Source organism: Corvus moneduloides, chromosome 2, assembly GCF_009650955.1.
Source record: "Corvus moneduloides isolate bCorMon1 chromosome 2, bCorMon1.pri, whole genome shotgun sequence".
NCBI classification, from domain to species: Eukaryota; Metazoa; Chordata; class Aves; order Passeriformes; family Corvidae; genus Corvus; species Corvus moneduloides.
In genome coordinates this window covers 97,232,822-97,258,876 of record NC_045477.1, presented here as the reverse complement: position 1 = coordinate 97,258,876, position 26,055 = coordinate 97,232,822, and the positions used below count along the sequence as shown (strand labels likewise).

At 37.5% G+C, this 26,055-nt stretch overlaps 1 protein-coding gene across 3 annotated transcripts; it reads right to left on the bottom strand.

The window, feature by feature from the left end:
- Positions 1–51: 51 nt before the first annotated feature.
- DCUN1D2 (defective in cullin neddylation 1 domain containing 2) lies at positions 52–25,914 on the bottom strand. 3 transcript variants are annotated; one of them, XM_032100501.1, is made up of 7 exons: positions 25,822–25,914; positions 23,171–23,387; positions 19,902–20,070; positions 16,681–16,811; positions 5,061–5,143; positions 3,964–4,060; positions 52–3,303 (listed from the first exon to the last, which is right to left on the bottom strand). In XM_032100501.1, the coding sequence occupies exons 1-7, from the start codon at positions 25,822–25,824 to the stop codon at positions 3,224–3,226; spliced, it is 780 nt and encodes a 259-aa protein (XP_031956392.1). In that variant the 5' UTR covers positions 25,825–25,914; the 3' UTR covers positions 52–3,223. The 3 variants fall into 3 exon arrangements, with proteins under 3 accessions (XP_031956392.1, XP_031956393.1, XP_031956394.1); XM_032100502.1 differs by having other exon boundaries at positions 23,171–23,567; positions 25,822–25,836; XM_032100503.1 differs by lacking the exon at positions 25,822–25,914 and adding an exon at positions 25,364–25,524.
- Positions 25,915–26,055: the final 141 nt, after the last annotated feature.

Genomic DNA, 26,055 nt, shown 5'->3' with positions numbered 1-26,055 from the left:
AGACTTCCAAAGCAGAAAGCTGACAAAAACCATACAGACAGCTCACATGACTGACTTCAATCCTTTGACAGTCCATTTATTCCTTTTTCCATTGCCACAAAATATACACACACGTACAGCTTACTCAGCAGCAAATCTCCCAGGTGCATTGAATGAGCAGATGCCTGCAGGTTTGCTCTCCTCGGCATGACACACATGATAAATTACATTTAAATTTAGAACTGGCAAGTACAAATCCTATGGCTCAGTTTCAAACCAAACAACTTGGCACCAAGTTTAAAAATACATACAGCATATCTGTGAAGTAATACTGTATGCACTGAACAACTTGAAGACATCTGTACCATTTAGGATTACAAATTGAGCAGCCTAGGTGTTACCACTGTATCAGCTTACTTAAAATGGAAGTCAGAGTACCCTGTAAAGTGGAACTGTGGACAGCAGCAAATGATTAAAATAGGTAAGAAATCTGTAAGGTGAAAGCAGTTTATTTGCATTTTTTATGACTGTTCAAGTGTGAAGGTGTTACTCCATGCTATTATGTATGGGAATATAAAAAGCACATGTGGTTTAAAATGGGTAGAAGACCGGGAAGAACAAGGAAAAGCATAACAAACCTCAAAAGCTGGCTGACAAGGAACAACTATCTTTGGAGTATTTTGCCCAGTATTTGTCTGCTGGAAGGTGTCACCCATGAAGGATCTGCACAAGAATGAGGTTTAAATGTGCGTGTGTGTATATATATATACATACATGTATATACATATATATATGTACGTGTATGTATCTATATGTACACACACTGAATCCTAGGCTAAGCACCTTCCTTCTTGCTCAGATTAACAAGAAAAAAACCCCTCGACCCACATGCATTTTTTATGCTCTATTTATTTTAAAAGGTAGAATCAGAATGATTTGATGGAGCTCTCATCATGAGCAAATGTTTCACAAGCTCTAGTGCTATGAAACTTCAGTTACATCACATACCAATAGATTAAGCTACTTCTGGTCAGTTATATTATATCTATATATTTTAAGTGGCAATTGTGTGAGTAACTAGCATTCCACTATTTCTGGCTAGGTAAATGCACTTGAGGCTGTAAGATGTTACACATTCTGCAAAGCCTGCGGGACAGATACAGCAGTGGCTTGTTTTGGGGAGGAGGCATAGATAACTCAAATGCAGTTAAAAGAGCGTAACACTAGTTCTAGCTCTCTGTTGACTTCTGAAGAATACCTGGAGTTATGTACACAAATGCCCTTCTAAACAGATTGAGTGAGAAAGCAGTAATTTGGCACAACCTCAGTGGTTATCTCTGCACAGGAGCGCGAGGCAGCAGCAGGCTCAGACGCTGACATCTGGCGGCTGTTCAGCCAGGGCTGGCACTCACAAAAAAAAGACAAATATTGGTAACAAATCATTCACAGGGCATTTCTAACTTGAGTGCTAGGCTCTTACTAAGAGAAAATTTGCTAATTTGTTCAAATTTTCCCTCACCCTGCTTTTTAAACATCATGCACAACTGAAATTCCATCAAGTGGAAGAATGAAGGCAGTCTCTGTATGCAGCATGTACACTTGTCCTTGCAGGTTGTGCTGACATAATGAAAGCTGACTGCTTGTATGAAACTCTAAATATTAGAGTTTAAGAGAATATTGTAAGCTTTTATACCCTGGCAACTACAAAATAAAATAGTATGCTGTCATGCAACACTTCAACTATCCAAACAGATATAATTTATATAACTTAATGCACAATTTTATCCAAAATTCTTGAATCTATTCAGCCTTAAATACAGAAAATATATTGATCATAGCTGTACATACTCTTCAGCAACTCTTCATTTTAACAAACTTTTACAGTGGCTATGACAAACTCATTTTGATGAGGTAGCATTTGCAAGAGCCCTGTGCGAAGACATGCCGAATAGTTTCTGGTAAAACTTTTTTGTGCTTAGACATCAGAAGACACTGATGAGAAACAGAAGACTGACACCTCTGTGCACTTCATAATCAGTGGCTGGCAAAAGGGGAGAAGCAAGTGACTGAACAAGTTCAGGTTTGGTGAAACTGGTCCAATTTCACCAGCCTTGAGATCACTGAAACTGCATTAATTTGCTTTTTTCTCCCCTTAAATAAATACAATTGAATGCACAACACATCCACAGGCATGAATACTTATAATCATTAATATAAAGTCTCCTTACCCTTAACTATTTCTCCAACATGGAAGCCAACTAGTTAAGTCTTTGGGCTTATTCACATCTATTTTCCATGAGAAGTGCCAGGAAATGAATTTACAACTATGTTGCATTTAGCTAGAATTTATGATATGTTTCAAGCTACAAATAAAATCCATATTCTACCAGCTCCTTATTAAAAATAAATAAAACACATAATTGGAGACTAACTGAATTATGATAATCAAAAATGAATTATAAAAGCATCTTTGGTTGTTTAATGTCTACTTTAAAATGGCTACTAAAAAAAGCTGAAGTTGCATCACCGCATAGAGCAGCAGCCTGTCCTCAGCAATGCTATTGTTACATGTCCAAGCACTTCAAGAAGAATAATGACGAAGTCAAATTCATTGGGAGAAAACAAAAGGCTGGATGTAATCACTGTATACATCCAGGACGTGAAAATACAAATTTAAAATGTTGGCAACAAGTTAAAAACAAAAAAAGCATACATTAGTTGGTTTGGGTTTTTTTTTACAATTCTATAGTAGGACAGATCCACAGAACTAACCTTTATAAAAATACAACATACTGCATAAGTTTTATTTAGGGATTTAATTTATATACCACAAATACTGCTCTTAATATAAGTACAATATAATACAGTTTTATTTATGTAACTGCTGGTGTTCACTTTGGATTATGAACTGAATGGCATGCTGTGCTGTCAAAACTTTAATAAAATGGCCTCTAGTTAAACTTCTCCAAAGTATAAAATCATGCAAAATCTACATCCTATATGATACAACCAGTAGAATAATTGAAGCCAGTAGCCTACAAACAGCCTGGACTATCTTCTGAGTTTGTTCTTGAAGTGTCCACACATCAGTCATCATTTTCTTTAGGTAGAACGGAAGAATTTCAGCTTTGTCTGCAGAATGTCCATCACGACCACTGAAACCAGCACCAATGTGCACAGTTATCAGCTAACAAATCTTCATTACCCAGTGCAGTTCATTTAGTCCATATTGACAAATCTGGGGTTAGGAAGTTTTATGTTTTCCTCCTGTGACTACTGGTCGTGCATATTCCACAAAATCATCTATTAGAACAGGCCACGCTCCTACAGAGAAGTCAAGCAATTGAGAAATTAGCCTACCATTATCTGCAAAAAAATGGTGTAGTCTATAAATGCAAAGGATTAGAAGCTCATCTTGATTTCTGGCCTAGTCTAGCTTTAACATGCACAACACAATAAAATACTTGAAAAAAAGCACCTAACTAATAAATTCCACATTTGAGTCTCTTCTTGCAGCAATAGTTCTTAAGACAAGCAAAATGCATTTAAAGCATAAAACTGCACACTAAAAATATAAACATTAGTTGATAGCAAAACCATGGCATTCTTATTATAGCCATTTGTATCTTAGGACTTACTTCTGCACACATTCCAAAACAGAATTAGTAACAGAGAGTAAACTGCATATAAGTTAGCAAAAATTTTGTACAAAACATTGTTTCACTGAGAGGTCTGTAGCATAACACATTCAAGTAGTGTGTTCTATCATGGTGTGACTGTATCTTTACTTCTGTTTTCAAATTACAGCAAACTAATTAACCTTATCACTACTGTTTTGGCAGTAAGTATGACACTGTATTTGTGGCCGAAACTTTAAGGGTAAACAAAATTAGGACATGAGGTAACAACACGTTCTCTTGTTAATTTATAGCAGTATTTTAATTCTGCTGTACCAACTTTTGAAGATATTCAGGTACTGCTTACCTTCCTCATCATAGTTGGACATATCATCTGCAATCATATTTCCAAAGTCTAACAAAAGATTCCAAGTATCTTTTGGAATCGATCTTTTATGATGTTCCTGTATGGAGGAAAAACAGTACTGTTCAGTCCAAACTACTTTCAAATTCCACAGCAGTATTTTATATTGACATATACAGAAATACACATTTCAAAAATATTTCTTCAACTTCTTTATCTTACAAAACCAATAACCTAAAAAAACCCAACCATCTGAAAGAGTTCCAACTTGCTTCTTTCTTAGGTTGAAATCTTTTAATTTAAATATTTCTTCTGAACTAAAAATTCAGGTTGAATTATTTCTCCTGAAGTAACACACTTTAATACCAGGTCATAAATTGCAGATTTTTCTTCAGTTACATCTATAGATCTGAATCTGGATGTCTTAAAGTGTATTAAGGCAGTTAAAATATGAAATGTTTTCAGAAGTCCTCTTGATGAAACTGGTACATTATTCAGTGATTCAAATAAATATACTGCCTAAAAATTTAGAAAAAAACTTCAGAAAAATATTTCAAAAAGTGTACACCTTCCCTATTAAGCACTGGGGGACAAAAATGCAGAAAGACTTCTTATTTCTCCTAAACTACAGATAAAAAGAAAATCAAAGATAAATTATATATTATGTAACATTGTTTTTTGTAATTATATAGACATGCAAATGTAGAAACATGGATGAGTGAATCAGGTCTTTTACAAGAGCATGGTAAAATACATGGTTGACAATAATCACAGCTGTCTTGAGAATTAGCAGCAACAGTTCCATCTACAATCATGGCTTCCTTTCATGCAGGAACTTTCCTAAGTAGGAGGATACAGGATTAAGCAACCAGAACACTATCACTTTGCTGCATCTTTTTGCATTATTCTCAATTAGAAAATCATAAAGAGAAGATTTAATTTGGCTTGATTTGAGACTATTTTATATCAGTGTTCAAAAAGGAAAAAGTTTGAAGGAAGTATAGAGATATTCTATCTTTTTCTTATTGGAAGCACACAGCCAACAAAAGCCAGACTACAGGGGAATAAGACAGGCAGTAAGGAATAAAGTACATACTTACCAACAAAAATTTATTCCAAAGATCTAAAAATTTAAACCTTCCTGACAAGACTAAATTCCAGTATGCAATTGCCATTTCTAGATCTGTAAGAGATAAAACAACAAGTAAATATTAAGCACATTATAAGCAAAAAAGCCCTCATGGTTAAACTATTAATGCTACATCTAGTGTATTATGATACAAATGAATAACATTCTTTTAAAATCAGTAAAAAAACTATAAGGAATTGTTTTCTACTCTCCCTGACCCAAAAAGTAGAAGACAAGCAGTAACAGTATAAATTTTGTATTGAACATCAAAGTCAATAAAACCAAAATATTTTTGTCACCATCCACCAGTTACAGATTAAAGCTACTTTCAATCTACAGAAAAGGAACAAAATACTTACGGATAACTTTGTCTGCAAACCAAAAGAAAAATATACACACACATACACAAACATAGCAAATATTGACTGAAACATAAACATTTAAATCCACAGATGTCAACTCCTCTTAATTTATCACATTTTGGACACACTTGACTTTGAAGGGAATTTAAGGATATGAGGGGATGAAAAAAGTCATTTGTCTGTGGCATTAGGATTCTGCAGAACTCCTTACAGCAATAATTCTCTTCTGGAATCGTTCAATAGACAAACCCCTATAAGCAATACTGAAAATACAAGTCTAAGAAAGCAGCCCTCATTCTGTATCCTGATCAGTGATCTGAGAGCAGGGTTCAAGGAAGATGCAGCACAGCCACATATTCCAGCAGAAAGGCAGGAGCGACATTAGATGCAGCTTAAGGGTAGAAAGGATGTTTCCTTGAAGGCCTGTTTTCATCCTCAGCAGCTCACAACACCTAATGGCTGTGGTGCTTGCTCCCACAGGTAACAGCACTAAGTACATGATTACTGCTGGGCAACCACAAAACAAGGCACAGCTTTTCTTAAACCACAGAAATATTTCAGCTTGTGCTTTCAGGGTAAAGGAAGAGTAAAGAGAACGCGAAGCTCAAGAGAAAGTAGTGTGATAGCATGCAAGACAGAAGCTTGACCTGCACTCCAAGAAATAAGAGCAGTTTTTGAAATTGCACATATCACACTACAAAACAAAGGATGCTCTGTCACCTCAAATCAAGTTTCATGTCTGAAAGTGATGTTCCAGATTTTAACACAGCCATGTCCCTAGAGTCCCTGTTTCAGACAGGGCTGCGGCCTGGATGAAGTGCAGCAGTTAAGATGTAGAGAAATGCAATATGCCTCTACCTGCCTATACAGGGACAGTGCTGCCAGTGTTTGTCCTACTATGATCAGTGCTCTTCAGTACAGAACTTGAATTATGCTCTAATAAACTTCCTTCAGTGTTGGAACCCTGGGTTTAGAGAATTTATTATATCTGGGATATAATAATATATACGTGTAACAATATGGAGGATTTTGGGTGTGGATTAGCTCTTCATAAATCTGAGTGCTCTGTTATTGGGTCAAAAAACCCGCACTGCAGGTCATGAATAGATAGTTACTGGATTATAAGTAAAAACATATTACTTGGTATTTCATAATTGGTTGATTTGGACTTTAAAAGGCCTTGAAAGTTAGAACTCGGGGACATTTTCCACCTTGTTAACTTGAAAGCACACCCTGTGCAGCTGTGCTAAAGATAAGAAAATAATAAACATCAATTAGAAGAAAAACCTAGTGTCTCCTGCATTTTAATCCAAACTAAGTAAAAGAACTCATGATTTCAGAGACAAGAAGAAAAAACAGAAAAAATTAATACTTCAGTTCTTCCTGTCTTTGCCACCATGCTCACTTTTCACCAAAAAATATGTAGAAGAGAGTAATTAATAGCATTTACTTGCTGCTTAGATATGCAGATTTATTATTCTTATCTGTTATCCCAAATGAAAAGCAAAAAGAATTAAAAAAGAGAAACTTCTAAAATCTTAACAGTTGCTAAACTTCACTGTGAAGTAGCTGGCTTTGATCCCATTCACTCAGGCTTCTTTATGAAGACTCAACCTCTCCAAGCAAACCTTGCAAATCTGTAATTTTTAAAGCGACATTGAAGTGACAACTTTAAGCAAAATGCGCTTTGAAGAAATAACACCTTAATAGTTGAAAAGTTTATACTTCTGATGGAAATATTCCTTGGAAAAAGGAAGAAAGTACAGATAGGGAAACAAAAATGATTAAAGGTGCCACAAAAGAAGAGGTAAAAGGGAAAGAAGAGATAACACTTCCTTGGTTTTTGTCAAAGTCAGTGGTATGTTAAGGTGAACTTGACTATTTCAAAATTGTATTAAACACAATGCATGTGAAATACTATCCAAAGCTGATACTTAAGGGACACTGTACATGCGTCTGCCAATGAACTCCCCTGCACAAGGATGCAAAAGTTATTTGCTGTAACATGTAACAAATGCATATCCCACTGAGAATGCTGCTCTGTAGTGGCTGAAACAGGTCCACATCAGAGCTGCTCTTAGCAACAGGCACGAGGAGGAAAGTTCTGTTCTTGATAAAATTTGCCAAAAGAAAAAAAAAAAAAAAATCCATCTTCTTCATCTGGTTCACTGTAATCCCACAAACCCATCGACTAACACAAGTGTTATCTGAACACAAGGACTAGATGGGACTATCACTCTTGGTAGTGGTGCCAGTTTATGCAGTCTTAAAGTACGTGAGAAAACTAGGTCTTCAGATTTGCTACAATCCCAGGGGATACGGCTACACTTCTGTTTGAAGACAGTTCCCTACCCAGGTTGAAAAATTTGGCACCAGAGGACAAAAAAGAGGATTTTTCTGCTTTAAAGGAAAGACCTAGTTACAGGGTTCAAATTCAACATTAGCATGCTGACAGTAGTATCAATAAACAGTAATGCTGTGGAGACTGTATCTGCTACAATTAGTGCTCCACTGATAGACAGTAAAAAAAGAGAAAAGCCCTTATGCCATCAGAGTTCTGCATCCCCACAGGAAGATGCTTTTGCAAGGCAAAAATTCCTTAGGCAGTCTTAGGAACACCTATTTCAATGCTCTATAGATATGAAGGCATTGCTACAATAGAAATCAAACTACAACTATAAAATATGCTGGTTTTTTTGTACCAAAATACATGCTACCCACATTACAGACTAATAATGTAAATTTTATAAACAGAAAAAGATGCATGGATCTCAGAAAACACCTAGACAAGGACCAGTTTAAAAGAGACTTCATTGCTAACATCCATGTTCATATCTAAAGCATAAAATTGCCAAATGATTAAAAAACAGCATAAAAATACCACATCATATACTGTACATTATACAGTAGTTTGAGCTTTCCTTTCAACCCAAAAATATTTTCAGTGTCAATATCTACTGAGTTTTGTGTCATGCAGAGCCTTAAACAATCAGTTTTTCCTAACCAGAAATAGTATTTTACATGCAGTATGATTTATCTTCAAATATTAAAACCTCATTCTAAACTTGTTTTTAAAAAACCTCAGCCTTTTCTATCCTGATTGAACAGAAAGCTTGAAGTGATAACAAATAGCACAATTAATGCAGAAGGAGAAATACAGCCTGTGTCTGCTTTTAAGATTTGATCAAATGCTGATCTTGTTAAGAAAGAAAAAAATCATTATTAGATTGCTGCATGAAAAAAGTAAGAATCAAATTAAGTTCCTCATGCCTTTGCTATGATTTTGGACCAGGGCAATGAAGTCACTGCACACTAGAAATCAAGGAAGTGTGAAAACAAAAAGAGAAATCAACAAATAGCAAGGAATTTTCTAGAAAGCAGGATTTTTGAGGAACAGGAAACGCAGTTCATTTAGACCTGCTGTGCCAAAACCATCCTCTGGGACTGCAGCACTTACTTTTAGCATCTGCCAAACAGAGCTTTCTACCTCTCAGTCTGCCCTACCAACAAGATCTGTTCATGCAGTCATGTTTGAAACTGATAGAGTATTATCACTAATTCACCTGAATTACTGCTATAACTTTTCAACACTGTGTTGAAACTGACGCAGAGGTAAGAACAATGGAAACTGTTGTCAATCTGTCTCAACAACACAACTATCACACTGCCTGACCAATAAGCATCAAGTGAATACTTGCAAGAGCCAGTGAGTTAATAAATTCCTTGTTTCTTCATTTCTAAATGATTTTTAAGAGTCTTCTTTGGCCTCCAAATTGCTAAGAACACAGACACAAGAATTAGTTTCTTCTTTCCTAATCAGCAAAATAACAAGAAAATACCACGAGGTTTAAACCCAAACCCACTTAATTGAGTTGCCAAAAGCTTAGAGCAAAATAGCCTGTAGCTGCAACTGGAAGCTCTCCCACAGAAGACAGACAGAAAGGAAAAAAAACAAGTAAGGGGGATGATACAGATACAGATCATGGCTAAACTCAGGATCCAGCTGAGCTGGATCCACTCATCCCAGCAAAGATGTAAGAAAAGAGCTTCCCAATGCCCTATGCTATGGGACAGATAACGCACAGTTAAGTGCCTGTGGCGGACAGGAGGAATGGTAAAGCACAGCACATGGATTTCAGAGGAGCACTGCAGGAATCACTGCAGAATTGAGCAGGGTCTGGCTGTGCTCATTAGCTCTGCCTCAGCATCTGCCATGCTGAAGCAGCCTGATTCCATGCAGAACGTTTCATGTTTATCACCTTAAGCATTAACTACACAAAAACAGATGAACTGCTTTGGAAGTCAAGTTAGATTTAGGCTGTCTGAACACCAGTTTGAGTGCAGCCTAATGAACCTGATTGTAGCCGGTTCAAAAATCCTTTTGCCTCTGCAAATCTCTCCACGTACAATTCAGATAAACTACAACAGATGACTCAAAGTTGACTGGACATACATTTCCCAAACAAGGTCCAAACATGAGTAAAAGAATCAATGAGGCATTACTAGAACTGGCAGTTATGCCACACTTTTACTGATCAGAGAACCTCTTCTGTACCAAGTTTCTCTCAAACTGCTGGCATTTTCAACATGGAAAATGTGAACAAAAATAAAGCAAGAACCATACACACAGACCAAGGTCACTGGAACACCTAAAATACAGCATTCACAGACCTCTTTCAAAATAAATGTAAAATTCATTTATAGACCTTCCTCAACTTCTTCCATGCACTCACTCCTACCAATAGCCTACGAATCTAATTCTTCATTGAAAGGGGAGGACATCTTGATAACTAGGTTGGGGAGAGAGGGAGTAAAAAAAGAAAACAAAATACAAAGAAAAGATATCCTTCCCTAATGTCTAAAGATCTCTTCAAAGAATCTTACCATACTGCTATGGTAAAAGCCAAAGTTGATGTTGCTTCAATTAAAAAAGAGTACATTATACTCATCTGCTTATAGGAGAGGAAACCTCCTTGAAGTCCACATACCGGATGCAAAGATAGTCGTTCTTCTGGTCTTGAGGTAATATTTGATTCAAGTCTGAATGCCCTCCTCATCTTTCATCTCTTGCTTGATCCCAGGCAACTGGCAGAGAGAAGGAAGCACAACCTTTTGAGCCAGCAAGCAGACGAAGGGATCACAAAGAAGTGATGAAGGACCAAATCGGCTTTTTGTTTCCATGTTGGAAGGTGAAGATCATGAAAGAATGCTTTAAGCTCCTCCCTGGGGCTGAAACAAACTGTAACAAACTCCTGAGCATGTCTTTTTGGGGGTCAAAGGGAGACCCAGTAAGAGAATCACAGCAAGCATCAGGTTCAAAAAAAAAGAAGGGAAAAAAAAAAAGATAAGGCCTTGTTTTGAGCTTCAAAGTGCCCTTAGAAATCTGAACTGCTCTGCAGACAACATGACAAAAGACCTATAATCCTATTTTTTAGCACACTTACCAACAAGAACTAAGATACAAAATTTCATTCGGACTGCAGTAGAAAAGCTAAACCTTGGGAGTAAAAGGCAAGATAAACCTCTCCAAATCTGCACCATGCAAAAAATAAATATTTATTGTACTATATCCGGTAGTAAGAACATGAGAAAGCAGACTAAAGACAGAATCACAGTTATCCATAATAATTCTTTTTAAAGTGTCCTGGCAAACCAGGAAGGTAACCTCATAAACTGCACCTTCAATATATAAAGACAAAATGCAGATCAAGTTTAATATATCTAAATATTATGTACGCCAGATCCAACATGCAGCCGTTGAGATGGCACTGCTGTGTTGAAACCCTGCTAGGTTTTTTTCCTGAATTTTGTCCACCACTTAGAGAGTCATAAGTTATAAGCATCCATTGTCTTCTTTGATAATGATCAAATCTACTCAGATGTATTTGAAAGACACTTGACAGTTGGGTGCTGAGCAACATTAACCAGAAAATGATGTTCTGATTAAAGATCATCAAGGCAGATCTTATGCACTGAGCTTCTGCCTCCTTCATCTCACTCCTTACACAAGATACCACCTTGGGGCACCGCTATTACTTTCACTTCTTTAAACAGCACGTGTCCAGACTGAAGGATTCTACTTGATAATACTGAGCTAATAAAAGTAAATGCCAACATTTGAGTTGGATGAGACTATAGCAACAGAAGTCCAGCATATACAAAGAGAAATAAAAATTCCCTACTGTCACCACATGAACTGTGGGAAAGAGACTCCTACAAAAGGCAGTCCTATTTCTAGGAATGAGTATTGGTGTACTCAATTCTGTGTCTATTTTAGGGAATGACAGAACAGATGTAACTTAGTTTATTGGAGAGGATCCTTCCCATCTAATTACATAAAGGCAGAATTTCTTGCATTGGTTTTGAGGGAAAATGGAGAAGAAGAAATTAAAAAGCAAGGGAGGACAGGCTTTTCCAAAAATAAATAAAACACAAAACTACACACACACTCCTACCCTCCAAGAACACTTTCCTGGAGCAAAATCCCCAATGAATTATGAAGACAGCTGTGTCAGGTATCATCAAAATTCTTCTATGACCAAAAAAAACTTTAAGAAGGGCTTCTGTGCCTTCCCACTCCCCATCTTATAAATGGCAGCTGGTGTGATAAAAGATACTGTCCTGCTGGTAATAACTCCGGAAAGAAAAAAAGTCTGGGACACATGGAGATTTTTTTCCAAGCTATGCTCCAAGCAAAAAAGATTCAATAAAAACTGACAGTTATTTCAGAAAAAGCTTTCAGAAATTCAGTCTTCAAGCACTGCTGCACAAAGTGAAGCCAGATATGGTGAAATTCACCTCAGTATGCTGAAGCAATCTCAAACTGCTTCCTACCATGTTTGAAACTTCATAAAGGTCAAGGAAGTTCTGGAAGAATCTCAGTCATTCCCTGCCAAACTGGGAGAAAGTAACTCATCCAAGCAGGTCAGTCCTGTATCTAACACTGCCCAATACTTAAGTAACTCAGATGATACAACAAAGAAAACTTCTATTAAATTTGCAACTTAAAAAAAACCTGAAAAAAGTCTAACATGATAGAAGACAGGATTAGGATTCAAAATTACTTGGACAACCACTTGGAAGTAAATAAGAAAGATTTCATTAAAGAGAAGTGCAAAGTCATACTGCTAGTGGGAGTAATCAACTGCAGAAATACAGGATTAGATTTAACTGGGTACATTGCAGTGCTACAGAAACCCAATAGTAAAACAGATTGCAAACTGCAGACAGTATCAAACTTAAGAACACTCAAAAGGATGCAAAACAAGAAGCAAAATATTTAAGACAAGTGGAAGGTATCTGGCTTGTTTGGGTACTACAAGACAAAGAGAAAATCAGATCAATTTGATTGCAAAGGAAAAGAGAGCTGGAACACAAAATTCCAGTATCAGCTAGAAGATAAAATTTATCAGGGTACTTGGTTTTACTCGGTCCAGAGACGAAAGGCATATGTATTTGGCATACATCATGCCAAATATGTAAAAAGTTGTTACTCACTTTAAGGAAATGTATTCTGCATACTTACTTTGACTGGAAAATTTAGAAACAGAGATTTATGTTACATGCTAAAGAAAGAAAAAAAAAAAAAATCTAACAATAGGTTTAAGCAAACATGGACAAAGATGTATGAAACCTGCCATCAAAAATTTCAGATTCTATTTTGTGAAGGCAATGGCTCTCAAACTTGTTCAACCAGAGGACCATTACGAATCAGACCTCAAATCTTATTGATACTTAGTGAAACTGAAAAGGCAAGTTAGTATGTATTGTAGCATACCACGGAGCATTTGGTTAGAAAAGCATGTGCAAGGAGTGGTTTTGGTAGATGTTGATCCTGTCTAGCACAAGGGAATACACTACATAAGTATTTCTCTACCTTTTAAATTTAAAGACCACCTATTAAAAAGGAACCCATAAATCACTATTTCCTTACGTTTTTCAGAGGAGAGGGGACAATAAATTGCATATCACTTCTTAAAACAGCAGATACAGATTTAAAAAAAAAGTAATCTGAAATGTATTAATGTACTGAAGGAGTAATGAACATGATTCATAATCAAAGCATTGCTGCTTGAACATTTTAGAGATACTTCATTAATTTCTTGTGGTTTCAATATGCTAAGATAACAAACAAGAAAACATGAAAAGTAATTGTGTAAGTCAGTCTGCCTATCACAGCCTCATTTCTAGCAAGCTCTATTTTCAATAGTTACTTCTTTTAAAAAAAAGATGCCTTAGCACTCAGCCTGAAGGACCCAACAGAAGGGGTTTAATTACGTCTTCTTTTATAAAAGGTTTCTACTAACAATCTGTTAAGAATACAAATTCCTCATTTGTCACTATGTCAAACTTGCTGAGTTTTGAAATAGGTGCATTCATAGGTGATGCGTATATCCAAGAATCAAACAACATTCTTTTAGCCTGCAGATCAGTCCCCTAAACAATGAGTACAATTACCAGACTTGGTGATAAAGGCTCCCAGACTAATAAGAAAAAGCACTGAATACTTCAGACCCTAGAAAAATCATATTAAAATATTCTGCAACTGAAATTTAGGAAAGAATTCCTAGATTATTTCCACTTCATTCATTAAAACTATGCACTTTCATCCTTTACTTGACAAACTTACTGACCTCTCAGCCTCCAAGTTACAATTCACCAGAAAGACTTTAAGGCAAGCAGCTTGAGCAGGAGCTAAGCAGCATCCTATACTGACTGAATGTCATCTAATGTGCATGTGGGGAAGAAGGAGAGGCCATCACTGTAAGATGACCTAGACACAGCTAGGCACAGATTTGTACCAGCTCAGTTGGTAAAAAAACTAATTCTTCATTCTGTTTAAGTATCTGGACTTAATGAAAGTAAAGGCTCCAAACTGAGTAAGACAGAAGCAGACTCTGTACATGGCTGATACCAATTCCCGAATCTCCTTGACAATAGGGCACACAGTCATTAGACACAAATACCAAACATCCCTGGAGAGAGGGAGCAAAGGTTCTCATTCCAGGAGAAAATACATAAATGTATACAGAGAAGAGGATGTAAAATAAAAATACAAACCAACTACCTAAACCTGTATTAAATGTAGCTGAAGCAACTAGAATTCTTAGCTCATACAGACACTCCAGTAAAATAACTGTTTGGATTTTTTTCCTTGCTTACAACTTACTGCTTCCTTCTGTGGTTATTACAAACACCTACCTGTAAACTTACTTTTTTCCTTCACCTCTTTGCTCCACTATGATGGTATTCCCTGTAAAGATTCCAACTCCAAACCTATACAGTGTTAATTTTTATTTGGGTAAGCTATCATTGGCCTCAATCACTCAAAAATGTCGCATTAGTCTGTATGTTTGCTCAACAGTTTTTTTCTACTCAACCTATGGTGATCCAAGAAATATGGGGTCTCCACTGAATAACAGTGGCATCTGCTTATACTTCTTTACTGTCAAGAATCATCTTATCAAAACCAGAAAAAGTCTGATGAAAAATGCCACCAAGATACTACCATGTAAGAACTAAGTACTAGAAATTAAGAGACTGTATATATTATCAAAATTACTAAAATTCCTGAAACTGAAATCAGCAACAGCTTCCATCAATTCATCCTACAGTTTAAGCTTTACTTCAGTTTTTGCACTCCTTACTTTCTCCTGTTAATAGTTCAACTCTTAGTCCAAGAAGGAACTTCGGTACTTTTGGCAATAAAACACCTTTCTTACACAACAGGTAAGACAGACTTACCAATGAAAGGACCCCCAATACTGAATAAATAGAAGTAATGGAAAACAAGTAAGTTTCCTCCTCATGTCAAGTAGAAAGTGCATTCAGTTCCAAATCTGGGTTGGGCTGCCTGACGTCATCCACTCTTCATACAAGCTTAGGTGAAAAGCTTTTGAAATGTACTGACTGCCCAAGTTCAAGAGTTTCATGTTGGAACTGATCCAATTAAAACAGGAAGCTATTTGTAGTATTTCTTTAGGTATCCCATAAATTCCAACCTCAGCTGTAACTAACTTACCTTTCCTGCAATTTCAAAGTACTAATCTTTGTTAATGAAGACAAGCTAAGGGACTAGAATTCCAACCAACCTCACAGAGCCACTACAAGACTTCTTCATTTTTGTGCCAGTGCAAGTGGCATGTGAGCCATGAGAGAGGGACAAATGAAATGAAAAATGAAACTGCTAAAAAAAAAAAAAAAAAAAGAAGACAAATATAAACTAGCTAAAAGTTGTCCATAGTCAAAAAAAAAAAAAAAAGGACACCAGGGCACCAGGGAAGACAAGAGAGATTATTCAAAGTAAAGAATGGGGAACAGATACCCCTGGTTGAGGTCTAAACCAATATTCTGCTCTCCCAGCAGTTCTTGAGAAAAACATTTACCAACTTTTCAAGTAACTTAGACATAGATTTAAGGTGGCTATGCTAAAAAACATTAAAAACCCCCAAACCCTAAAAAAACCAACAAACCACTTCCTCTCACCCACAGCACAAAAAACAGTGATGATGGGAAAGTGCTATTCTATATGCAAAACACTAATTCCTTTCTACACAGTATCTTCTGAAAGTGGACATAAATTTGAAAAGAGTGGATTTCACCTTACTATTTTTTTCATCTATTCACAAACTAGAGATTTTTGATTTGAAGAAAAAATAAAAAAGGAATTTAAATAATGTATCTGTTTTACTCCAGCAATACAAGGCATGGATTGGGACAAACCTCAAACTTTATGAAGAGTAATAGTTTAATGCTTTATAAACTATGCTTATTTTTACTCACTAGTTTTAAACCAAGTCCATAATACCCTTTTCCTAAACTTTACATAAAAACTGAGCTAAAACTAAAAATTCTTAGAAGAAGAGTAACTTTTGTCAGTTTTCTCCCTCTTCTGAGCTGATACAGACTTCTTGTTTCAGTAGTTGTTAACACACAGAGCTCACTAGCTCAGTATTTAAAAAAAATAAAATTTGACAGGTCTTGAAGAACTGCACGAACTTCTTTTGACAAGAGGTGAGAGAATGTCAATACTGGCAGAAAACCCCATTAAGTTATCTGTACCAAGGGGACATTAAGAAGAGATTAAATGAAAGAAGATGGGAAAGAGAAGTCAGTGAAAGAAATCAATAATGAATTTACTATACAATCACCAATGAGAATATTGTAGTACTGGAACCATTTGGAAGACTTCACTGACCGCAGATATTTCCTCACTTTTTTTCTACTTACCTAGACCTTTTTGTCCTGGGTTTTTAGCAAAGTTAAAAGTAAACTGATAAAAATCTTTGAACTTTGTTGGATCCTTTAGCTCTTGTTCCAGTCTTGGCAATAGAGCTTTTAGTTTTTCTGTGGTGTCACACCTGTTCAAAAGAGATTATGTTATTTTCATATATTTAAAATTTCTTTCTACTTTCCCCCCACCTTTTTTATAGTTTAGTTTCAGAGCAAAACAAAACAGTGTTTAAGATAACACCAGATTGTCTTTGAGGATAGCATTCTGAAAAATATAAATGCTCATGTGCCTTTACTAAAGAATTTTAAGTGGAACATTGTAGACAGGCATCCATTAGGTACACAATGCAAACAGGATTCAATGGTTTAACTTCTTTTCTGTATCTTTATGAATTTCTGAACAGATGCTATTCTGTTCTTAAAGAACACCCAAACCTCACTGAACTCTGTTATTCCTTCTCCTGGGACAGATGTTGTAACACAAGTGTGTGAGCTTTGCGTTAATCTAGATAGACACTGCTTATTCCCTGCTCTCCTAAATAAAGAGCTTCACACTACATGAACACTTGAGAATAAAACCTAGGAATAAAATGAGCCTTGAATGATAGCCTGAAGACTGGCAAACTATTTAACAGCCTGGCACAGGTAAGCTAAGACAGAACCAAGTTACTGAAATTTTAACAGAAACACATCCCTGAATAACACCACCGAAGCATTTTCAGTGAAAACACCTGAGCTAATAAGACACATTTGTAAAAGGGAAAGCATTTCTGCCACAACAAGGCATCAAACAAATATTCAAGATTACAGGACATTACCAATATCTTGAATTGTACCTAGAAACTCAAAGTGAAGCAAACAGGTTTCAAAAGAAGCAGCTATCACAACTAACACTGTGTATTTGAAAGTTCTCCATAGTTAAATAGTTGTACTTATTCTAAAGATTCCAGAAAAATTCTATGAAAGGATGGGTAACCATAACAACACCCATAAAATGCAAGTACAGTTTTAACTGTCTTGCATGGTATAGATAAAAATAAGTACCTTTCTGGCCTCCAGCAGTACCTGGTGGAGAAAAGAAAGAATTCTGCCAATGGTCTTCAAATGAGAAAGTTCAATTTCATTGGGACTTGATCTAGTCAACAAATATACCTTCCCATATGCATCCTAAAGATGCTATGGGATCTAAGCCTCAGGGAATTTCTTTCCATTTGAATGCTCACTTGTGCTCATTGCTAAAAACCACAGACACTGTGCCTCCAAGTAGGTAACAACATCACTCCAAATTCTCAGTAAGTGCTGTGGCAAGCGGGCACAACCATATTATACTCCCAAGAACAGTTTAGCATGTGTTGAGCAGAATGAGATAAAAATCACAGACTGCTATGGAACTATCAGAGACAGTCAAACGAACACAGCAGAAATGTGACAATCAAATTCAAAACAAAATCCAAGCCAAAAGTCACAACGGGTTTAGCAAAACCTCTTTAATCACTTTCATGGGAAAAAAAAAAATGCTGGCAACCTTTAGTATAATAACATGAGCACTTAATTTCTGTCTGTGGTTAGAAAATCACAATTATTCTTGTAACTTCTTGTCCTGGGTTGCAGTGTATTCTATTACCATCCCCATCAGCTGTTGAAATCAGGTGGGGCAGTGTTTCCTTGCGTCCTTCCCCCAGACTATCTTTCTGTTAATTGCCCATCATTGTCCTGCTGCCTGACTCAGAGATAACTCCCTCCGGACTATCTTCTGTTAATGAGCCTAATCAACACTTTGCCTGATGACTCGTTACCCCATTGTGAGATGCTCCACCCAGAGGGAGGAACCAAGCATCCCAGCGTGGATATAATCTGAGGCTGAACACCAGAGACACTGGCTTCCCACTGGATTTCCAGAGGACAGGAGCTACACAGCCACCATTGGACTCTCTGAGGAAGAGCAGACTGTTTTACTACAGGATCACTGCTTCAGAGGACTGCAGCCACCATTCTACCAGACTGCTACCACCACCCTGCCTAACAGGGTGTCAGGTTGTACCTTGACTCTGTCAGTTTGACAGTGTTTTCTTTTACCTTTTTTTTTCCCTTTTCTTTAATTTCCATTAAATTGTTATTCTGACTTGGTGCCTCCCACTGGTTTGTTTTCAAACTAGTACACTTCTACTCAAAGCTACCCAAGGGGACAAAATAAAGCAATGAACAAAGTGGTATCAAAAGTTATTTCATCATAATTTCCTAAAAATGGAAGCTTAAAAAAAAAAATCAGTAACTGAGGAGGTCAGTAACATCAGACTGCTAAGATCTCTGCTCAAGAAACAACCACTACATTTCTTAGAAGTTGGTCTGTCACAGAAATGTATTGATAAGGTGCCATTCTAAGAACAAATGAAATTGTTTACCTACAAAAAACATGAAAAAGTAATAAACTGTACTTATCCACCCATTTAATGCAATCTGTTAAAAAGTAAGTTATTTTGACATCTCTAAATATTAGAAATGCTGCTCCTCTTGCAAGGAAAAGTTATACACAAAATATTATTTTATGATGATAAATGCTTGGCTTTATTGGTAAACTGAGGCAATGTTCAAGGTTTGTTATCAAGAACAGCTCCATAATCCAGGAAGGAAATTTTTATCAGTTATACCACAGTTGGACTAATCTTTTCTACTACCAAGATTCTAGTTTTTATTTCAATTCCTCATAGGTATTTTGTACAAATGAAGTATCTAGGATAAAAGAGACAAAAGTATGGGTGGTAAAATGGACAAAAAGAAAGATGGGTCCATTTGCTGATAGCAAGGGAAAGAATTGAAGGTTCTTTTCTGTTTTCCTATTTCTTTTCTGCTTCAATAGCGAAATTTTTTTCCCTTCACACACCTCCAGCGACTTTCAGTTTTTAACAGCAGGAGGCCCAACTCAAATCCTTAACACAAATAGGGATATGTTTACTATGAACTACATAAAAAAAAACTTGAATTCATCTGACTCCCTTGCTGTACAGGTAGAAATTGTTTTGCTTCCCCCCTACTGCGGTCATTAAGGCTTTGCAATAAAGCACCAATTCAAGGAAGACAAGACACTACGTTTTGCACCTGTTAAGCTTGGCACTGGCCTCAACAGCTTTGTAAAGCTTCACACAATTTATCTGAAAATGTTTTGAGCAGAAACACAGTTCAGGCCTTACACTATAAACTATGCAGAAGTGGATACTTACCCCAACTCTGTCATGCCATCAACAAATTCCTTCTTACTGAATTCACACTGAGTAGCTGCCCTGAATTTCCATGCCACAACCAGAACACTGATACTGGCTGGGTCCAGGCTTAAATCATCACAGAACTGCTGAATCCCATCAATGCCAATTTTATTTTCATCTTGTGGATCTGCAGTTCAAAGAACAGAGAGGAGAATTATAATTATTTACAAAACATATTAAGAAATAATCATCTGACAGTTCTGGTGTGCTGCACAATACAGGTATTCAATTTTTGATAACCTTCACAAATGTTTTCACTTGAAGTCTAGGTAATTTTAAAAGTGAATCAGTAAACAGATTAAGTATTCTGTACACTTACAGAGAAATTCATTTGCATCTTTTCCTGAACTTATCTGCTAACAACAAAATAGTTTTGTTTTCCCTCCCAATCCTCTATAAAAGATTTGCATTAACTCAGGAGATGCTGCCTACATTTAGAAATAGTAAGGGTGATAAACAAAATGTACAACACAGTTATATTGGTCAGCAGGTGTTAAGCTTAAAAACAAAAAGCAACCCAAAATCAAGCCCAGCAAAAACACACCTACCATGTAAGACCACAGATTTTTTTTTTCCCTGATAGTGACATATGGGTATCTACTGTATCTATTTAAAGACCACATTTAAACATTCTGGGGGTTTAATTCTAAGTCAGGAAAATCACCAAAACATTGTTCAAATAATGCCTTACCATAACAGTCTTAAGCTAATTAATACAATTTAGAACAAGCGAAACATAGTATTTCCCCACTAGTACCTTTCTGAATGTCAGAAGTGCATTTCTGAACTACCTACATCACAGTAGATGCCTCATAATAATTCTGTAACAAAATTCTCTCTCAAAAAAAACCCCAAACAAACAACCTCCTGCATGTAAACTTAAATAATTGGAGAAGAAAAAAACCAAATGAAAACAAAAGAAAATGAGATCCACACCTGTAGTTTTCAGAGCTTGAGACTTTACAAACCACAAACTGTCTTTCCTAGCTTTTGAGAGAAAGACATTTCAATATCATAAGTTGGGCTGTGTAGAAAAGCATCCCTTGAGAAGATTTAAAACTAACTTCCTAAACTGCTACAATTTTCAACCATGCTATTTTTAAGTCCTGATCCAACAAGATGATTTAAAAAAAAAAAAAAAATCAAGCCTAGATAAAACTTTTTGCATTTTATTTTAATTCTTAAGCTCTCTTCTACTTTTCCAGCCAATACTACAGTGAAAAAAATGGTAAACTCCAGAGAGGAAGTTAATTTGGCAAACAGACTTATACCCATTAAACAAAGAATTACACCCATGGTATAATTCAGGGACCTTTGACCCCAAATAACAAGTAAATATATCTATTCAACTAGTTCTAAGACACATATAACATATTTCTTGTGTATTTGGGGTGTAATCGAAGAACTGAAGGCTGGATGTGCACTGTCTTGAAACCAGTGAAAAGATTCTGGTGGATTTCAACAAAGACTTTTCATCCCTATCATATTTCACATTATCCATGCAATTAGTAACAAAAAATGCAATTGTTTTGACAGAGTTGCTGGATAAACAGGTAAGAAAACTAAGAAAAAACAGCACAGAAAAAGACATTTTATCTCAGATTTCAAGTACAGTGCAATATTGTATAGGCCTTGTAGAACAAAGGAATCCCTTACTGTTGAGGGACCAGTGACTCAGGTTTAAGCCAGATATGAATAAAGAAAAGGTGCTTAACCAAAACTTTTATAGTCTTCTGTCAAATCTGATGAAACTTTTTAATGTTTACAACTTCAGTGTTTAAGTGCCAGAACTGCAAAGGTGTGCTGCTAACTAAAACACTGACATAAACTGGCTAGACTTGCTTTCACAAAGTCAGATAGTGCAGCTTGCCCCTGCTAGGAATTTGTAAATAACAAATAACATTTGTGATGATCTTTTTCCATTTTAGATATTCTTAACAGCATTTATCAATCTGAATACGTATTTTTGACCCAGCAATCTCCAAGACTGACATTCAAGGAGCAAAGAGAAGATTCATATATATATGCTATATATATATATACACATATGTCAACATACACATATGCATATATAAACCAAAACATGGTTCTCTGAGTTTTGTCTCTGGGCTTTTGTTTTCACAAAGAAATGCTATAGCACTGCTGCCTCTTTGTCCCTGCACAATTCACTACCACATAATAATGAAGTATTAAAGAACCCCCATACTTAAAACAGAATAGATTATGTAAAGAGGAATAAAAATGGTGGAAACAATATAATAAAACCAGTATAAATTGTATAAAAAGCATGCCATATATTTCAATTAGAAAAGTACATAAAATCATAGCTGAGTAGTGGCTAAAAGTTCATGTTTTAAAACACGAGATGTATGGATTTCAACAGGAGCTAACAATGACTCCAGCCTGCATTGCTCCAACATGAACAATGCACACACTCATGTCACATGGCCATAGTTCAGCAAGCACTGTCACCTGGATCATGTACATTCTTATATTTAAATGCCTATCTTTTCTTTTTTGTTGTTGTTCTTTTTAATAGTGATGTAAAATAAAACCTGGAAAAGAAGCAACTCTGCCTTTAATCCACTTTCCTGTGGTTTTCCCTCCAAGCCTCTCTGAAAAGGCACATCACTTTTGCTGTAATATGGCAGCATGAAGGAATTAAATAAGGATGTAGTTTTCAGTTCTTGAGTTTCCTCATTAGACTATTTTGTCACACTCCTAGCTGTAATGTTATCTGAAAAATTTTTGTTTTAATGTATAAAAATATTACTGTCTCTGAACAGAATGAATTTCCCCAAATGTTAGCATAAGACCAATATGTATTATTTTGCCATGGAAGGAACATCATACACATATTTAATAGCAGCCACTGACAACAAATCATGGAAGCTGAATAATAAACTTTGCTACCATATTTGACAATTGACACTTTTTCCTCACTATAGGTTTAATTTCCTACTTTTGAAGTCTACAGAAATCTCTACAGAAGTCGTGTACAGACCATTAAGAGCATTTAAAACTTTTTTTCATTCTTATTACTGCAAACACACTTGGAGATGCAAAAGCTAGTGAGCTTTTCTTAAAGCTCCTTAAAAATGGTAGAGGGAAAAGCAGAAAAACTCCTCACACAACATAATTTAGAAAAAAACAACAAAAAAATCCACAACAACATCAAAAACCCAAGCCCACCAATCAAAAAAATCCCCCCACAACCAAAACCTTACCTTTGTATCGATTATACAATTGTTCTAATTTCTTCTTGTCTACTGAATTTTTCATGGATTCTTTGTAGTATAAATCTGGATTCTGGAAGTAGTTGTCTGTTGCCACTTCTAGTTTCCATTCATTCTGTGTTAAGCAGTATATAGCAGTCCTTTCACCAGCCTGGGTAAATGCCATAAACTGGCGGACCTTGTCCTTCTGGGATGATTTAAGCTTATGCTTTGGGATGCAAAAGAAGCAGGAAAGCCAATGAAGCTAATCCAGAAGTTTGTTTCAGCATTCTACTACTAATGCCTATCTTTTAAAGGTTTTAGTTTTCTTGTTGATGACAACTTTCACTTCAGAATTACAGGAAGACAAAGCCTTGTTCTTCTGCAGTTAAATAGACAGCATTTTCTTCTGAAAATTGAAATGACAGCATCTATATATACACTTTTAGCAGCACATATTCTGTCAGTAACAAACTTGTATTTCTGCTTTATTGCTCACATATGCTGACGTTTTTTTCTGTTCTGTAACAGCAGTAAACACAAGTATCATCATAGTATAATATGTTTATCTTCTGAAAGATATGCCTAGTGGTTATAAAAAAAAAAAATAAAAAAGGTGCAACTCATAGATTCTCAAATTCTGTATAAGTCCTTCGTACATGGAAAAAAAATACCCTAGAGTTTTCCTAGTATTTTCTTAGCAACCATTAACAACACAAAGTTTAATAATTTAAAGTCATCAGCTGAAAAAGGCAGAAGCATTTCTCATATAATTATGTTATAGAACATTGCCAACAGAAGACATACAACAAAAATAAAATAGATGAAGCAGATGTATCAGAGACTGATGAATGTTACAGTGAGAGTATAAGATTGTTATAAATGTAATCTAAAACTTTAATTAAACTCTGAAAAATATGTTTATACTACTAATACATTAAAGAACAAAAAAGCCTGTTACAGTGGTCTACAGGAACTAATATGATGTTTCTCTCAATTGCAGCAACCATATTGATACAATACCCCTAAACTTCTGGAACACCCGAGAGGTAGGAATGGGCATTTTATGGGGAGAAAATTTGCCAGTAACATATTTCAACATTATTCTTTACATGAAGCTGCAAGCAGAAGGAGATTGCTTAAATCAAACTCCATTTTTTATTATATTCTGTAGTTTACAATTTCGTTAAACCATCCCTAACACATGTTCTGGGCCAACAATTAAGCTGAGAAATTTGTCTAAATTCCCCACTACAGCTTAAATCATCAAGTATACGGAAAATTTACTGGTCTCTTAAAAGAGAACTTAATCCTGATCCAGTCAGCAGTAAACACGGGACCACCTTTCAGTTTACTTTTTTATCGCTTGTACCCATATGGGCAGTGACATCTCGACTATAGATGGTCCTGACACAAGAAACACATCACATAAACAAGATAAGGATTTTGGTCTTTCCTACAAGATTTTTCAATTTAGTGTAAGAAGAAACACGTTGGGTTTCTTTTTATACAAAAAATGTGTACAGTGGGAAGGAAAACAAGCAAAAAGTAACTACAACATACTTTGCTAAGTAAATAACCAATTTGGCTGCAAGCTCCAGCCTGCCTCCAAATTTTCATGAAGGTTTAGCTAAGGGAACCTCTGCACCTAGATCTTCCTCAGTTACATAAACTTCTTTTGGGCTACAAACTTAGCGATAATCACTTCAAAACAGAGCACTGTGCCAACAACGCCAAAGCAAACCCCATGTCCTCTTGCAAGCCTAGTTAACGTCAGGCATTTACGGATATTTTCTAGCTTCGTGTCTACCGAAATGACACACTGAATTATTTGAAGCGATAAGAAACACACTCGACTCTGCAGCCCACTACCCTGCCACGTAGCACAGTTCCTCCCGCTCATCTGCGGCCAGTGCCCTGCAGCGGGCAGCGGCACCCGCGCAGCTTCCCGGGGGGCCGGGACGAGTCTGAACTCCCGTCTCCAGCATGACTCCTCGCCGATGGCACCCGAACAAGGATGCGCACCTCGCACCCAGGCACAGCTCAGTCACGTTTCGGGAGCCCTCTCCCAGCGCTTATGACACCGTACCGCACACCCCAGGGAAGCGCTGAAGCTGCTGCAGAGGCACCGTGAGAGCGCTTCCTTCCCAGAACAGCCCCGGCCGACCCCGCCACCCCGACCCGGCAAGGGAATTTGTACCGCACCTTTCCCACCGCCTCAGGCTGCACCTGCCGCGCCCCGCGGCGGGGAAGGGCCGGTGGGAGCGAGGGACTCGCAGCTCCGGTGACCTGCCCCGCCGGCCCTAATCCCAAAAAAGGGAAAGGTACGCGCTGCGCCGGCTGCCTGCGCTCAAAATAGCCGCGGCGACGCCCGGCCCCTCCCTTCCCCCGCCGCCCCCAGTGACCTTCCCCGCTCCCGGCCCGGCGGAGGAGGCGGCGGGAGAGCGACTCCGCACGGGGGGTGCGCGTCCCCGTGTCGCCGCGCCGCTCGTCTCCCCCCGCCTGGCACCGTCGCCCCCCTCCCCGGCCAGGGCAATGGGACTCGGCGCGGCGGGAGGTGCGGGATCGCTCAGCTCGCCAGCCCAGGGGGAGCTCGGAGGTCGTTCGGAACTCCCCCTCCCCGGTTTCACCGCCTCCCCTCCCCCCCGGCTCGCACAACCTACCATTTTATCACCGGCGCTCCCACCAACTTCACCGCCCGGCGCCGCCTCCCGCGCAGGCGCGCACCGGCCCGCCCGCGCCGCCTCCCGCCGAGGAGCGCTCCGGGCACGGGCCGCAGAGGCGGAGCGCGGGGTCGCGGTGCGGAGCCCGCAGCGCTGCCGGGGGGAGCAGCGGCGTCCGCGGCGCTGGGGCAGCTCCGGGGCCGCGGCTCCGACTACAACTCCCGGCGTGCGGCG

Bases quoted from the DNA above. Each gene is read 5' to 3' on its own strand.
- DCUN1D2 (XM_032100501.1), bottom strand. The intron at 16,812-19,901 runs GTAAGTATCCAC...TCTTTTGAACAG, and splicing joins GATGGCATGACAGAGTTGGG to GTGTGACACCACAGAAAAAC. The intron at 4,061-5,060 runs GTAAGTATGTAC...TCCTCCATACAG, and splicing joins TTTGGAATAAATTTTTGTTG to GAACATCATAAAAGATCGAT.